This window comes from Catharus ustulatus, chromosome 1 (assembly GCF_009819885.2).
Source record: "Catharus ustulatus isolate bCatUst1 chromosome 1, bCatUst1.pri.v2, whole genome shotgun sequence".
Lineage (NCBI taxonomy): Eukaryota > Metazoa > Chordata > Aves > Passeriformes > Turdidae > Catharus > Catharus ustulatus.
The window spans coordinates 64,275,525-64,292,114 of record NC_046221.1 but is presented as its reverse complement, the minus strand read 5'-3'; the positions used below and the strand labels follow the sequence as shown (position 1 = coordinate 64,292,114).

The 16,590-nt window shown below is 50.3% G+C and overlaps 1 protein-coding gene across 1 annotated transcript; it reads left to right on the top strand.

Moving 5' to 3' along the window:
* The first annotated feature begins 8,399 nt into the window (after positions 1-8,399).
* SOX4 (SRY-box transcription factor 4) lies at positions 8,400-12,220 on the top strand. Its single transcript, XM_033079256.1, has one exon. It carries the CDS (start codon positions 8,456-8,458, stop codon positions 9,755-9,757), a length of 1,302 nt encoding a protein of 433 aa, XP_032935147.1. The 5' UTR covers positions 8,400-8,455; the 3' UTR covers positions 9,758-12,220.
* Positions 12,221-16,590: the final 4,370 nt, after the last annotated feature.

Here is a 16,590-nt window from a genome sequence, read left to right as displayed (position 1 = left end):
GTGATGGAGGCATGGGGCCCCCCCATCTCTCCCCCGGGCTGCGGCAGAGGAGGGAAGGAGGGAGCTCTCCCGCCTCTCTCCCCGCCCCCCGTGCTGCCTGCAGGGAGCCAGGCTCCACCCGCGGCGCAACAGAGTAACAATTTGTAACAATCACGAAATGCCAGCTTTTGCTGGCAGGTGCTCGGCTCGGCACCCTGGCTGGCACTTCTGGGGTTGTAAATGTCAGAAAATTATTCACGTATTAGCCGCTCCTGAGTGTTAGCCGCATTTCCGATGTGGGAGCAAAATTTTAGTCAAAATGGTGCGGCTTGTATTCGTGAAATTACTGTACTAATCCGTGGAAGTCACCCCATCCTGAGCTGCCCATCTGCCAGACATTAAAATAAGGATTAAAAAAAATTAAATGAGAGTAAGAATGGACTATTTGGATGTGCACAGTCTTCCTGAATGCAATGGTATTTTCTAACTTATCAACAAGATTTATGCCTCAAATTTCAAAGGCAGCCCCAAAAAAAACCCAAAGAGTTTAGCAGGTAGTCTTTCTGTGGAAGACCTTTAATTAGCAGAAATGCAATACTTGCCATATTTTTCAACTGCTACATTTATAATCCACAAAATTACTATACACTAGCATACTCTTATACAATTTAAATAATATAACAATTTTATAAAGCAAAATTCGACAGCTCAGGGGTTTTTTTTACTAATTTGTGATACTTAGGTAAGACACCAGACTTTGTGTTATGGGTGAAAACACAGGAACTTGTAATTAAAATTTAGGAAAAATACATAGAAAATGCATGATTCATGTAGTCTATAATATTCCAGTTTCTCCATGGTTCCATACAGACAACTTATTTCTCATAGTAACTAATTCAAATACAAACTCTATAGAGCAATGCAAATTCAGACATCGCACCTCACTTGAGCACACCTGCACATTGAGATAACTCCTGTATACACTTCTTGAGTGTGGCAGCTAGATCAGGATTACATAGGGTAGTGTAGAAATCCACCACCTTCTTCTGACATTCTCTTCAAAAAGGTACAATTCTTAGACTAAACAAGGTTTTGAAAAAAATAATTATTTTTAAAGTACATATTGATGTTTAATGTCAAAATAATAAACTTATTCTGCACAAACAGCCTAAGCAAGATGGGTTTTGGAGGTTATAGAAGAGACCCTGGCAAGTACAGAGTGGTATCATTTGAGCAATCTATTCAGAAAAGATTAAAAAACAAAATCTACTTACTAGTTGTCACACTAGCACCATCATTAAGAACAATTATATGGAAGGAACCAGGATGAAAACCAGACTTCTATTTGTCCAGAGCACAAAAGGAAAAAAAATTACTTTTTTTCTCTCATTCATTTTAGATTTAAATGTATTTTGCCTCTTCCCACCAGAACCCAATCCAGCTTTTTTGATCTGTGCATCAGAAACATCAAATCAGAAAAATTGAATAAAAACTGTTTGACAGGAATTAATCCACTAATGTCTGAAGACTATGGGGCTGAATGGAGGGTGATGGATTTTTTGAGTACAAAGGCAATTTTACAATAACAAATACTAAACACTCTCTAAGGCTGGAAATGATAGACCATTCTTTGTCTACCTTTGCCAGAATATCTTGTACATGGATAACCCCAACTGCCTGCAGGTTGCCAGAGGAGTTTTCTTTACTTGGAGCTGGATCCTGTGGATAAGCACTTGTTAATAACCCAGAGCTTGCAAAATAAAGGATGGACCATTTTCACAACTAAATAGTAATGCAAGACATTTTTCTCTTTTTTCCCCCTTTAGTTTAATTATTTTAAATAAATCACTCAAGAAATGACCTCGCAAAAACCGAGTCAGAAATGCTAAGATCTACATTTTACAAAAACCCTTTTTCCTGTGTGCACAGTGAATACCTAATGCTTCCTTTCCAGGAGGACTAAGTACAAGCAGCATTTTTCTTAATACAAGAAGACATTCATGCACCGAATTTAACAGCACGCAACACGCCATTGAAGATCTTTGAAAACAACCCACATTAATTCAATGCACAGTGGTTTTGTAGCTCCCTCTTATCAATGATGCTGTAAGTCTGTGTGACACCATGATGCTGTGGAAGTGGGCACAAATATTACTTCATTCTTAGTGCTGTGTGGGCTTCTGCTGAACTTCCTGCTTGCAGCTGTTTGCTCTTTCATAGAGATGGCAGGAAAAGATGAGCAGAACGTTACACGGGCGGTGGTGATAAGGCTGTAGAAGGTGAGGGCAAGCAGGAAGGAGAACACAGATGGCTGGGAGGGAACTTAAGGGGCAGAGGAGAGGAGCGCGTTCAAAAAGTGCAGTGGTCCAAAGAAGTGGGGCCTTCCCTCCCTGCCCCTCCTGCAGGGAGGAAGGATGGGCCCTGTCAGAGCTGGCTGCAGGCACCGCCAGCCGCTGCTCCCCTCCGCTGGCTCTCCTCTTGGGCTCCCCTTCCCAGGGTGGCCTTCACGCAGCTGCAGCTCATGCATATGCAATCTGCTGCTACATATGCAGCAGACCGGTAATTCCTCTTCAACCTTGTGGCTTTTCATTTTGCAGAAAAGGCTTGCCAAAACGTCTTTTAAAATGAACTAAAAGCTCTTCTTACATGAAGCTGTTAAAAACCAAAAAAAGTTTACTAAATCTTACAGGATTGAATAAGGGGTGCAATTCTCCTTTTAAGTAAATGCAAACAATGTGTTTTCCAGGTTTTTTAATCATTATTATTTTACCAGAGCTTTTTGAACTTGTGTTACTCTTAGGGAACAAGTTTAAACTTAAAAGTCACCAAAGTGGATAAAGGATTGAAAGCATTGTCATATTTTCTTACCAAAATCACTGGAGAGATGTTCCTGCCCTCCCAAACCATTTACATATAACTGATAAATATCTGAATTAATATAAATTTGTATATGCAAATGGATTCCTACCTACTTATTTTATTAAATGAGCTAGAAATGTGTTGGCATTTCATAACAGGAGCACTGGGTGTCTATGTGCAGGCTTGTATTCAAGTAAATGCAAGTGAATATACAGTCTGGAAGGAAACAATACCATACAACTTTAGGCAACAGATTTTTACTCCTAAGTAAACAATATCCTCCATAAAACACTTCCCAGTAATAAAAGTTCTTCTCCACAAAGCTGTCGGAGGGAGTTCAAAGCGTTTATGAATCACGTTAAATAAAGGTACACTGTGAATTGGAGTGACGCAATTGTACAATGGAGTTTTCTTCTTGCAAACAGGACGAAGAAGGAAGGTCCACTTTCATGTCTCAGTTTACACCTCTAATCCTTAAGCACGCTCTTCTTTGATCTTTGGTGAATATCTATTATCATCACGTTATTTTAAAAGCCATGACTTTTTTTTTCCCCCCTTCAATGGCAGGTATTTCATCTACTGGATCAAAATAGGCAATAGGAAGGTGGTAGGGAATGTGTTCTCCGGCAGCATACCTCTGCTCTGGCCTTGTCTTTTGCAGTTCAAGAAGGCTAAAATAACCCAAATACACCTATTTCAAATGCGGCACAGAACGTCAGGAAAAGTATGTGTTACAGAGGTGAATTTTGGTCGCAGAGAGGAAAACACTCAGAAATAGCAGAGAGGTTTCTTCAAGATAAGTAAGATTTAAGAAGCCACCTTTCCCCACCCTGTGGATGCCTGTCACGGGGGCACGGGAAGCAGGACATCCATGAATCGCCTTTCCTTCGTTCACTCAATGCCCGCAGCGTGTCCCCTCGGGTCGCTAGACGACCCTTGGATGCCCTGCTCCTCCCGTGGAGGTGAACACGGCCCACGCGGGTTCAGTCCCTGCCCTGCCCCGCCTCGGGGGCACCTCGGGGGGCGCGGAGAGCGGGCAGAGCCGCCCGCGGGGCGCGCACCGCGCATCCCTGCGAGCCGGGGCTGCGCGCTGCTGGGCTCCCAGCGGGGTTAATGAACCCGGGGAGACTGCAGCGGGAAGAGGCGGCCGCAGCCTCTTCCCAGGAGCTGCGGGGGCTCTTGGCTGAGCAGCGCCAGGACAGGGAAGCGCTCCGCGCCGGCGAGGGCACGCAGGAACACGCTCACGGGAGGGAAGGTCTGCTCCCGAGAGCTCAGACGGAGTAGGCTGCCGAGCATTTCCCACAGCCAGCGGAGCTGGGGGTGTGGAAAAGATCAACGGCAAGGGCTGCACTTAAAGGAGCCCGTGTGCTGGTATCCTCAGTTTAAAACAGAAGGGGGTGCGGGGGGGAGGAAAGAGCGGTGCTAAGTGCGCGTCCTCAAGGCGTTTTCTGCGTGCTGATTCACACACAGAACCTGCACTCAGTCCAGAATCACAGAACGGCTTGGGTTGAAGGGGACCTCTAAAGATCACCTAGTTCCAACCCCCCTGCCATAGGCAGGGGTACCACCCACTAGATCGTGTTGCTCAGGGCCCCATCCAACCCCGTCTTGAATACTTCCAGGGATAGGAATGCTAGAATCAACGCTTGGGATGCCCAGTCCTGCAGTAGATTTGTCCAGAGTGCTGTTCCTGAACAATCTCTCTTGCTCCATACGCAGGTCCCGGTGTGTGCGAAGGGTGTTCTCAGTGCCCCTGCCCTTAACTCCCGCACCGGGCTTTGGCATCACTCGCACGCTGTTCTGGCGGCGTACAGCTGACTACGTGGGCATTGCCGCTCTTTGATGCAAACCCACCGAATTTCAGACAGAAACTTGCAGCGTTATGCTGCTCCGTAAAACCACAGGGGGAAAAAAATAATTAAAAAAATAATAGTCGCGGGTTCGCCAGCTCGGCGTTTTCCCACGTCTGGCAGAAGAGGCTCAGCGCTGCCACCTCGCGTCCCGCGCCGCAGCCCCGGGCTCACCGAGCCGGCAGGAAGCGGAATGGAGTTTCGAGGCTTTTTAAGTTGCAAAACGCGGAGAAGCCTTGCCAATACTCTTTAAACTTCATTTTTAGACGGAAGCTGAATGCTCGCGCTTCATGCCTAGGCTTAAAAATTTGGGGGGCTGGAAAGTACTTTCGGTCCGCCACTGGAGGATTAGGGGTGGAAGCAACTAACTTTGAGGAAAAATTGTAGTAAAATGCTTTTTATAGAGTTTCACATCACGTTCTTACACTTGCTTTATTAAGCAGCCCTAATTTTCACTTTTGTGGAGTTTTTGTTCAGGAAATAATACTCTTCTGTCCATCCCATATGCACACGTTTTGAACCAGGATTAAATTAATGTGGCTGCTTTGATCAGGAAGACAATGATCAGGAAGACACTTAACTCCCCACCTGGAGATGAATTTTACTCATGATGGTCAAGATCTTGCAGAGCTTAACACAACCAAGTGAAAAGCTTCTTAAGGTTTTTCTTTCTATGTCTGCCTATCAGTTTGGGGTTTGTTTGTTTAATTTGTGTCTGGAAATATGAGAATATTTTACTCGCTTTGTAGTTTAAACAAATTGGAATTTACATGTAGAATACGACAGTTGGGGGTTGAAATCCTGCTGGATACCGTGCTGACAGGTGGAGCAGCCAGAAGCTATGGACTGCTCCCAGTCCCAGTTTTTACACTGCTGCACATGAATACCAAGAGTGTAAGCAAAAGCCAGCACTTGTTCCTGACACCAAACCCACTGTGAGCCTCCATTTCTGTAGATGTTGGTGGTATAGGGTAGAACAGATTTGATCTTAGCTTTGGGGCTGCAGGGGGAAAACAGCGTGATTTACTACTTACAAAGTGTAAAGGTGAGAAACTCCACTGATGTCACTGGATGTCGTCAACCTAGGGGAAAGCAGTACTTTATCCAGTCTTGACCAGAGGCTGTATGAGGATCTAATGTATTATTTTTGCAAGCAAAGCTATAATTTAATTTGTATCTTTGAAAACAGTCTCAGTAATGTAGGTGGCCTACCCAGGGAGGTACTGAGAATTCAGGATTTTTCTCAGCAGTGTTCTTCGAGTCCAGGGTGAGATCTTAATATTCAAAGCCTGTTCTGAATCCAGCTAGAAACTCTGCTAAAGGATGGTACCATAAATTTTCTTGCAAACATGTGCAATTTATTTTTAGAACTCTATCTTAGATATTTTAACTGTATCCAACCATTATTTTGCTTCTGATTTAAAAGGTGTTTTTAACTGGTGTTGTGTACAACAAAATTTTTCACAGCTGTTTTGCCTAATAGCTTTTCTGGTCCCTGGCCTGATGAACGATGTGAGGGGTCCTTGGGAACTAACACCGCCATTGTTTTTACGGTCTTACTGCCCCCTTTACCTGGATATTCGACGGGGGGGGGGGGGGGGGGGGTGATGCCACGAGGCCTTCAGGGGTGCTGCACAGCGCCTGACATCGCCGCCCTGCTTTTCTTCATTACTGATTATGGCAGGGCAGAGGGAGGGGCACATGAGATCAAACAGCAATCCCCGAGAAGCACCTTACACCCTAGGAAGAAGCCCGGAGAGAAGCGGGGGGGCCCTGCTCGGCGGGAGCACGGCAGCACCTCCGCCGCAGGGCTGATACCTGCCCGCCGGCTGCTCCTTCCTCCCGCGGCCCCTCCCGCTCTCTGGGGACCCGGCGGGGCCGGGCCGGGACCCCCGGCCGCAGCCTCTTCCCGGGATCGGGATCGGCCGTGGCGTTCGGGAGCGGCAGGTAGCGAAATGCAGGAGAGGGGTCGGAGGGTAACAACGCGATAAGGGCAGCACCTCTTCCTCGCTGCGCGCCGGGGCACTGGGCTGGGCGGCAGCGGTAACTCAGCGCCGTGAGCTCCGCGGGAGGTGCCCGCCGCCCGTCCCGTCCCACCCCCTCCCCGCGCCGCTCCAGCTCCGCTCCGGCTCCGCGGCGGAGGGGGCGTGCCGGCAGCGCCTCGCGGGCGCTTCTCCAGGGCTGGCGACCCCTCCGTGACACCGCGCGTGTGGGCGTGGGGACGGGCGCGGGGCTCACTGCGGCATCCCCGGGCAGCGCTGCCCGCTGGGCGTGCGGCGGCTCCGCGGCGGCAGCAGCACCCTCCCGGCCCTTTGTGCGGGCAGGTGTCCCCGCTCGCCGCCCCGCAGCCACGGCGCGCGGGGGCGGGACGCCTATCTTCCCCGCTCTCCCTTTCTTTCTTTATTTTTTTTTTAAGAAATTATTTGTATTATGATGATTTTTGCTGATTTCCTGATATTTTTCTTCCCCCCCCTCCGGCGGGGAGGAGGGGAGGGAGGAGCGCGGCCGGGGGGGGGGGGTGTCGCGGGCACGTGCGCGGCGAGGCGCGGGGCGGCGCGCGGAGCTGCCCTCCTGCCCCTTTTAAAAAGTTCGCTCCGCCGCCGGGAATGAGGTCAGCGCGGGCGCTTCCCATTGCACGCGGCCATTATTACCGCTCCGCGCCGGCCGCCAATCCCGGGGAGGCGGGCGGGGCTTGGCACGCGGAGGGCGTTGGATACAGCGCGCGATTGGCCGCGGGGCGGGCTGCGAAAGGATAAAGCGGCGCGGGGCGGGCGCGGGGTCCGCTCTCAGCTGCGGCCGGCGGAGCGCGGCGTGCGGGGGGCGCGGGGCAGCGCCCGGCGGGCGGGCGAGCGCGGGGGGCGGCGGCGGCTCCGCGGGGCTCCGCGCGCGCGGAGCAGCAGCAGCAGCACCGCCGTCGGCAGAGGAGGAGGACGGGGCTGGGCGCCCGGCTCGCCGCTCTTCCTGCCGGGGGACGTACACACTCGTTCATGCACGAGCGCTTTTTTATTTTTCTTTTTTTACGGCGATTTTTTCAATTATTATTATTTTTGCCTTCTTATTATTTCTTTTTTTTTTTTTCCTTCTTTTTCTTCTTCTTTATCCCGAGGGGTTTTCCTTGTCGCTCGGTTCCTCACGACTGCCAAATCCAACCTGCACAAACTCCTGGCCGCCGACCCCGCCGCCACCACGGGTCCTGGAGCCGGGAATTTCGGGGCTTCGGGGGCGCGCCGCCTCCCCCCTCCCCCGCGGCGGTGCACGCTGGCCGTGCCCAGCGCTGAGAGACTTTCGGCGGCAGAAGTGCCGCTCTCCTGAAACGCCGCGGGCAGGCGGAACGCACTTGTGAACTGGACCAGCTGCTTCGGGGAGGGGGGAAACCCGATGTGGTGAGGAAAAAAAGCAGACCGACACCCCCCTCCAAAAAAAAAAAAAAACAAGCCAAAACAAAAAAGCCCCAAACACCCCGAGAAAAAAAAAAGCAAACTTGGACCGGCGGCTTGCGGGGCTGCTTTTGCAGAAACTCTTGTCTGACCGCGGGCGGCCCCGCCACTCCTGCTTCTGCCGCCGCTGCCTCGAGGGGGAGAGGACCACGCCGCCGGAGCTGAGGCGCCGGTGTGGAAGTACAAGTGGTGCGGGGAGCGGGGGCGCGGCCGCGGGGGGCTGCGCCGTCCCGGTGCCGCTGTGAGAAGTTGCGCGCCCTGCCCCGCGCCGGAGCGGCGCTGAGCTCCGGAGCGGCGCTGAGCCCCGGCGAGCCCCCCGCCGCCGCCGCGATGGTGCAGCAGACCAACACGGCGGAGAACACGGAGGCGCTGCTGGCCGCCGAGACCTCCGACTCCGGGGCCGGCATCGAACTGGGCATCGCCTCCTCCCCCACGCCGGGTTCCACCGCCTCCACGGGGGGCAAGGCGGATGACCCGAGCTGGTGCAAGACGCCCAGCGGGCACATAAAGCGCCCCATGAACGCCTTCATGGTATGGTCACAGATCGAGCGGCGAAAGATCATGGAGCAGTCCCCCGACATGCACAACGCCGAGATCTCCAAGCGCCTGGGCAAGCGCTGGAAGCTGCTCAAGGACAGCGACAAGATCCCCTTCATCCGGGAGGCGGAGCGGCTGCGCCTCAAGCACATGGCGGACTACCCTGACTACAAGTACCGGCCCAGGAAGAAGGTGAAGTCGGGCAACAGCTCCGCCAAGCCCGGCGACAAGGCGGACAAGGGCGGCGGGGGCGGCGCCGGCGGGGGCAGCGCGGGCGGCGGCTCCGGCGGCCCCGCGGCCCCGGCCAAGCCCGCCCCGAAGAAGGGCGGCGGCGGCGGCTCCAAGCCCTCCCCCGCGGGCGGCGGCGGCGCGGGCGCGGGCGGCAAGCCCCACGGCAAGGCGGCGGGGGGCAAGGCCGCGCCGTTCCCCGGGGAGCCCTCGGCCGCGCTGCTGCCGCCCGAGCACCAGGCGCTCTACAAGCCCCGGGGCGCGGCGGGCGCGTCCTCGGGACCCGGCAAGCCGCTGGCCGAGAAGAAGCTGAAGCGGGTCTACATCTTCGGGAGCGGGCAGGCGGCGGCCGCCTCCGCCTCCCCCGGCGGCGCCGTGCCCGGCAGCCCCACGCTGAGCAGCTCGGCGGAGGCCGGCGACCCCCTGAGCCTCTACGAGGAGGGGGGCGGTGGCGCGGGCCGGCCCGACGGGGACTGCGGCGGCGTCGCCTGCCCCTCGCCCTCCGGCTCCGGCTCGCCCGCGGATCACCGCAGCTACACCAGCTTGCGCGCCTCCTCCCCGGCCCCCTCGACGGCGCATTCCTCCTCCGCGTCCTCCCACTCCTCCTCCTCTTCCTCCTCCGGCTCCTCTTCGTCGGACGACGAGTTTGAGGACGACCTCTTGGACCTGAACCCCAGCCCCGGCTTTGAGAGCATGTCCCTGGGCAGTTTCAGCTCCTCGGTGCTCGACCGGGACCTGGATTTTAACTTCGAGCCCGGCTCGGGCTCGCACTTTGAGTTCCCGGACTATTGCACGCCGGAGGTAAGTGAGATGATCTCGGGGGACTGGCTGGAGTCCAGCATTTCCAACCTGGTCTTCACTTACTGAGGCGAGAGCCGGGCCCTGCTGGAGGAGGCACCGGCGCGCTGGCTGTCGGCAGGACTCGCCCACCCCGCCGGACGCTTTTGTGTCTTTTTCTCTTTTGTTCGGTGTTTGTGTTTTGGGTTTTTTTAGCGGGGGGAGGAAGTGTTTTGTTTGTTTCTGGGAAGGGGCTGTTGAAAGACTGCTTCTCGAGCTCGGGGAAGGAGCGGGATCGCCCTCTCCTTGCGGAAAGGCCAGCAGTCCCCTTCCTCCGGCTGCAGACGGACCCGCACACGCCCCCTCCGAGAGAGGAGCCTGACGGTGCTTTTTGAGAGACCGGCGGGAGCGAGACGCTGTCCCTTTCCCTTTTTTTATTTCCTGAAAAGAGAGACAGAGAAAGGGGGAGGGAGGGGGAAACCACACACACCTCTGGGTTCTTTGTTATTGCCCATTTTATACGAATAAAGAGGAGGGGGAGCAATGCGTTGTGCTGAGCGCACACTGGATGTCTTGAGCATTCGCCCTTTCTTATGAAAGAGCGATCAGAACTGCTTGGGGAAAAAAAAAAAGAGAAGAGAAAATCCACCCAAATCCTTTGCAAGGTTCACATTTGTGGGGAGAAATCCTGTCCCGGTTTCTTCTGCGGTGAGAAGAGGCAACAATGCTGGGAGGAGGAGGAGGTGGAGCTGGACTGAGATCCTAGTTAAGCGGAGAAGAGCCAGACTTACACTTGAGAGCTGTCTTGGAAATACGGTGGGGGGAAATAATAATAAACTGAAATGGATTTGCACGTACAGATAAGTTGGTGGCAGCGCTTTTCTCAGTCACCTCATGTAATATGTAGAGAGAAAAATAAGCCTGAAACTTCAAGAACACTGAAAACTTCTTTTGAAACAGAGACCGAATGGGAACAGTTTCTGTCATGATGTGGTACAGGGGAAACGGAGGGCGATGGCTTTTGCAAAAAAAAAGAAAAAAAAATCCCGAAAATACAAAAAAAAAGTAGTTTTTTTCTTCTTACTCAGAATCGTGATGGTGTTGGATTATTTCACTGGTGGGGTTTAATATAGCATGTTATTCTGTCTATCTTTTCAAGATTTCTGTAAGACTGTTGAACAGTTTAAAAAAACAAAACTAGTGTTAGGATAACATAAAAGCAGATAGATGGCGCTATGTTTGATTCCTACAAAAATATCACCAGCTTTTTTTCATTCTTAACTCTTTAAAGGATTCAAACGCAACTCAAATCTGTGCTGGACTTTTAAAAAATGAAAATTCAGGACCAAATTTTTTCTCAGAGTATGTATGTGTTTGTTCCTTATAGCTGTAAATGAAAAGACTGTTTTTTCTCACCGATGCTCCATCCTCGTATTGTTTTTATTTTTTTTTTCCTTGTAAATGTAATCGGATGCCATTTTATAAGTGGACGTATTTATACTGGCCAAACATTTTTGACTTTGTATTTCTTTGTCCTTTTTTGGTAGTTCTCGTTGTTACCCGCACCATTTTTATGTCTCCTTCACTGAAGGGCTAGAGTTTTAACTTTTAATTTTTTATATTTAAATGTAGACTTTTGACACTTTTAAAAACAAAAAGAGAAGAGAGATGAAAACGTTTGATTATTTTCTCAGTGTATTTTTGTAAAAAATATATAAAGGGGGTGTAAATCGGTGTAAATCGCTGTTTGGATTTCCTGATTTTAACAACAGGGCCGCTGGTTAGTATCTCACGCGTGTGCGCGCTCACGCTCACTCACACTCTCACACACCCACGAATCAGCCCCTATTTTGTCCATGTTTACACTCCAATCTGCAGGCATCTTAAAGTGACAGCATCCCTCACCGCCCCCGCCGCTGCCCGCTCCGCAGCCCCCCGCCTCTCCGCAGAGGGGGCGGCCGGGGGCAGGGGTTTTACACTGTAAAATTTGCTGCCGTTTTGGGGAGCCACCTGTCCCCGGGTGAAGTGAAGCAATTGGTGCATTTACGCAGAAGGGATCCTGTACCTTTAACTTGTAAACCACATCTTTTGCACTTTTTTTCTAAGCAAAAACGTGCCGTTTAAACCACTGGATCTATCGAAATGCCGGTTTGAGTTCGCGACACTATGTACTGCGTTTTTCATTCTTGTATTTGACTATTTAATCCTTTCTATTTGTCGCTAAATATAATTGTTTTAGTCTCTTATGGCATGATGATAGCATATGTATTCAGGTTTATAGCTGTTGTGTTTAAGATGAAGAAAGTGAAAACATCTTTGTACATTTAAGTCTGTATTATAATAAGCAAAAAAAGAAGATTGTGTGTTTATGTATGTTAATATAACATGACAGGCACTAGGACGTCTGCCTAATGAGGTGGTTCCGTTAAGGGTTTAACTTTTTTGTTCTTTTTTTTTTGTTCTTTTTTTTGGTCATCCATCCTGTGCAATATGCTGTGTAGATTTTTTTTTTTTTTTGGTCTACGATCCCCCACAACACAACGTGGGGAAAGGGAAAAAAAGAAAAAAAAATCATGCCAGCTAACCATGTCAAGTTCACTGCCTGTCAGATTGTTGATATACCTTCTGTAAATAACCTCTCTTTTTTGGTTTTGTTTTGTTTGTTTTTATTTTTTTTCCTTTTTTTTTTTTTTTTTCTTCGGGAAGGAAATAAAATCAGCTGGAACTGAACCCTAACACTGGGCTGCTCTTGTCATCATTGCTACGCCCCCAGCCCCCTCGGGGCAGGTGTGTCTTGTCTCTCCGGACGGCAGCGGCCGCGGAAGGGAGGGAGGGAGGGAGGGGCGGCCGCGCTGCCGAACCGCCCACCCGGGACCGGGACCGGGGCACGGCCGGGGAGCGCCGGTGCGGATGGGCGGCTCCAGGGCTAGGGGTCCTGATCTCCCGGCAGCTCGCCGCGTTGAGATTATTTTCCCCATCCGAAATAGTTCCTCCGGGGCACTTTAAGGAACACTCCCCAAGGCAAAGCGGTAACAAAAGCCCGGCCGTCAGCTGCGGGGATGCTCGGGGTCGGGGGCTCGTAGGGAGCTCCTTGTCCCCTCCCTCCCCTGCCCGCCGGACCGCTGACTGACCCCGCTGGGTTTCGACGTCCTGGGTACCCGCCTGCATTCCCTTCCTGCCTACGAATATGCATCGTACCCCGAGCAGTGTTTTGTAAACGGACATAATGGTTTCACTTAGCTGTTAATTTACAGCTGGCTTGGAGCCACGAACTCTTTTTCCATGAAAAAGGAGCAGCAAACGAAAGGAGCCGTGGTAGCGGCTGTTCCCAAAGCCACCGGCGCAGGAGGTTAATGTTTGCTCTGCCTTATCCCCGTGAATTCCTGGGTTGTATTTGCCTTGCAAAAAACCCCATCAGCGGCTCCACGCCGCTCACGACCTGGGAGCTCTCCCGGTTACCCCCCTTTGCATACAGCGCCTTTCCTGTCCAGGGTGGCTTGCACAGCCCGTGTCTGTGCCGGTGCCTCGCGTGTCCCCGGAGCATCCCCGCCCGGGTGCAGCCCCCGGAGGGGCGCGCCCAGCCCCGCCCGGCCGGGGCACCTTGCTGTGTCCAGGCGGTGTGGTTAGTGATTAACTTCCTCTTGGGTCTGGGACTGGTGAAAAACAGCGGGGACAACGGCCAGGGGTGGTGATGGGACAGGGGACAATATCCAGCTATATCCAGCAAGCAGCAGGCCTGGGACTGCATCCCTCGCTGTGCCTGGCTCCGGTGCCCCTGCTGCTCCAGGCCCCTCGGCCGTTGGCTACAGTTAACTTGGGGGGTTTTATGGTTTCCTGCCGATGTGGTTTGTGTTCTCCATTATAATAAAGTCCAGCGTTGGCAAACGGATTGTTTCTCTGGGGACTCTTTGGGGGCACAAGTTGTTGCTCCCAGATAGCTGCAGGAAGTCAGGCTACACGACAGTTACATATGTGCCTGTACACATAAATGGCAAATATTTCTGTGCTCCTTGCTGCTTGCAGTAAGACAAGTCTCTCACTGCAGGAAGCACCCAGAACAAAGCCTCACAAGGATATATCACTGAAGATACTCCCCCCCCACCCCCACCCCCTTTTTTTTTTTGTAATAGACCTTATTTTTAGTGTAATTGCTTTGGAAAGAAAAGTAGTAGCCCTTTAGCAAAGGTGAAAGAAAACAAATTTACTGAAAGGATTTTTTAATGAAGGTCAACGTAAAAAGAAAGATTTTAGGAATCGCAACTGGTGTCTGACTGTAAGATTGCCTAACACTGGATCATCTCTTGGATGTGGGCCAGAGTGGTGGATGCCTATGAAGAGGTGTATTTCCACAGCATTGTGAAATCCCTGACTCGAGATTGCTGTAGCTGTCATTCCCTCCTACTGCCCTACCACCATTGCCAGGGCCTCTGCCAAAGCTGCTCTGAGAGGCCCCAGCCCTGCTCCTGGCAGCTGGAACCACACTTTGGCACACAGGGCAAAGAAAAGTTGCTCCTTACCTGCTGTGCCTTCACCCCGGTAGTCAGCATTTTAGAGACTTCTACAGCCACACATGGTCATTGTCACCAATGAATCCCACCCCACTAATTATTTCTTCTGTCCTCCATGGCATTCCCTTCCCGCCTGTGGCCTCTGCAACATCTTGTGGTAATGCTGAGGGAATTCATTTGTGTGCTGAGTGAAAAATTAAGTTTCTATTTTCTGTTTTAACTTCAGTGTAGATAATTTGGTTTGTTCTTGTACTGTGACAATTTTGTCTCCATTTTTGCTACAGAGTGTACAGAGATATAGAATAGAATTGAAATAGAAGATTTAAATGAAAATATCAGCATAATAAGCTGCATATGTCTGTCGCTAAAATTTATTTTTAATAGATCATGCTTCTTTGTTAATCATTAATTTACCTGCAAATTAGATGAAGACTGTTCACCTCGAGAGTGTATATATAATTTTCAGTAATCAGATATGCCTCCCCTGTGTATCATTTCATTTCCTTCCCATACTTGTGAAGCAGTGTGTGATGTGATTGCATACATAGACAATATTGTATTTTCTTTCTTTTCCAACACCAATGTAAGGTTCCCTGAGTGTCAGCAGTGCTGAGCACATTTGCAAGCTTTGTGCTCCTGTGTTTTGCTTTCAACAGAAATGGCCTGTCGAGTGGAAAGGACAATATGGAGCCAGAGGCCTCCCCAGCCTCCCTGCTAGCTGTCATGACATCCACACTTACATCATACATGACACAGGATCAGCCATGTGAGTGCAGAGGCTTCACACTGGCCAGCCCCTTCTCTGCCACATCTGCTTCCACAACAAAGTGGAAAAAGAAGCAGATTAGAGCGTAACCTTCCTCCCAAGGGTTCTTTTATTCTGCATGTTGGATCTAGTTATTGAATGTACCTATTAGGGTTAATTTTTTCATGTAGAGTGACTCCATAAAGGTCTCTGGAAAGCTTTGAAGACATTAACAAGGTATTACAATGAGACCTCCTGGGTCTACACATGTTGTGATCATCTTAATATGCCAGAGTTCAAAAATTATTATCCACCTCCCGCCACTTCAACCTCTCCTCTCCAGGGCCCTCAAATGAGCTCTAAATATCAGGTAGGATTTTTGTTACCAACATGAGGAAAATATATGTGTTTGTGTCCAAGATGGGTGTATCATGGCACAAAAAATGACTTAGTAATTTCCTGGTCAGTAACTATTCTATTTTGTGCACTGTGATAAACATCACAAGGCAAGGAGTAGCGTTCACTGAATCTATAGTAACCAACATATAGAACACAAACAGAATTAAATCCCCTCGATAGGCATAACTCAAAGCATGGCTAATACAGCATCTTTGACCAGATTATACTAGTCTGAGTTGCTTCCCATGCCTTTTTTTTTCCTACCAGTACACTAACTCAGTGTTAGCTCTTCTATGTTTCTTGCAAACAAAGCTTAGCCCTCCTACTTGGCAAAAGAACATAATGAAGCTCCAAATGGCTCCTGTTACATCTTTCCTTCTAAGTGTGTTTATTTGAACCAAAGGACAGTATAGTACTGGACTGGGACATTATGTCTTACCTTCTTTCCAGACCCTGTTTTTCTCATGGAATTTCTCTCCTTCCTTTGCAAAAAGACACATTGCATTTCCAGTAGAATGAAAAGAATCTGATCTAAGATATATACAAGATGTACCCATGCTACATTATCATCCTGAGTTTAGACCAAGGCTCTCAGACGAGGGTATCTCTGCACACTGCCTCAAAAATAGCACCAACCTGGGTACAAACTGTGATTGTGTTTCTGAAAGCCAAATGAAAACAGCTGGTATCTAACTGAATAATTTAAAAGGCACTTGCTCAGGTTGACCGTTTTGAAGAAGTGAAATTGCTATGAAACTAGACAAGATCTGACTGTGTGATCTCAGCACAGTTCACCGAAACCTTTACACTCAGGTTCAAGCCTGGCCGCATCTTTCAAATAGTCACATTCTTGACGTGTCAGAGGAAACAGGACAGTGACCCTTTGCTGCAGCAGCCTGCCTGAAGTTTGTGGCTGCATGCAGCTCATGGTCTGTCCCTCTCACAGAAATGGAGCAAATATCCAAATCTTTCCAGGCTGCTGGAACTGCTGAAGCCATAATTCCTGCCACAGTGGGATGGTTGCTAATAAGGGTCCACTGGCCAGGCACAAAGTGACTGCTGTGCTGATGGCAGAGAGTTAGACAGGACAGGGGAGGACCCGGTGACTGGCAAAGGGAATGACAGTTTGAAGGTGGGTCTGGACATTTCTCCAGATTTGAACACCAGAAACTGGATAGGTTTATTTCCATGAAAACAAGTTCAGATACCTTCAGGCTCATCAGACCTTTTGCTAGAGACTCTGGTCATTCAGAAATGTGGCATTTGATGTG

Bases quoted from the DNA above. Each gene is read 5' to 3' on its own strand.
- SOX4 (XM_033079256.1), top strand. From the start codon at position 8,456: ATGGTGCAGCAGACCAACACGGCGGAGAACACGGAGGCGCTGCTGGCC.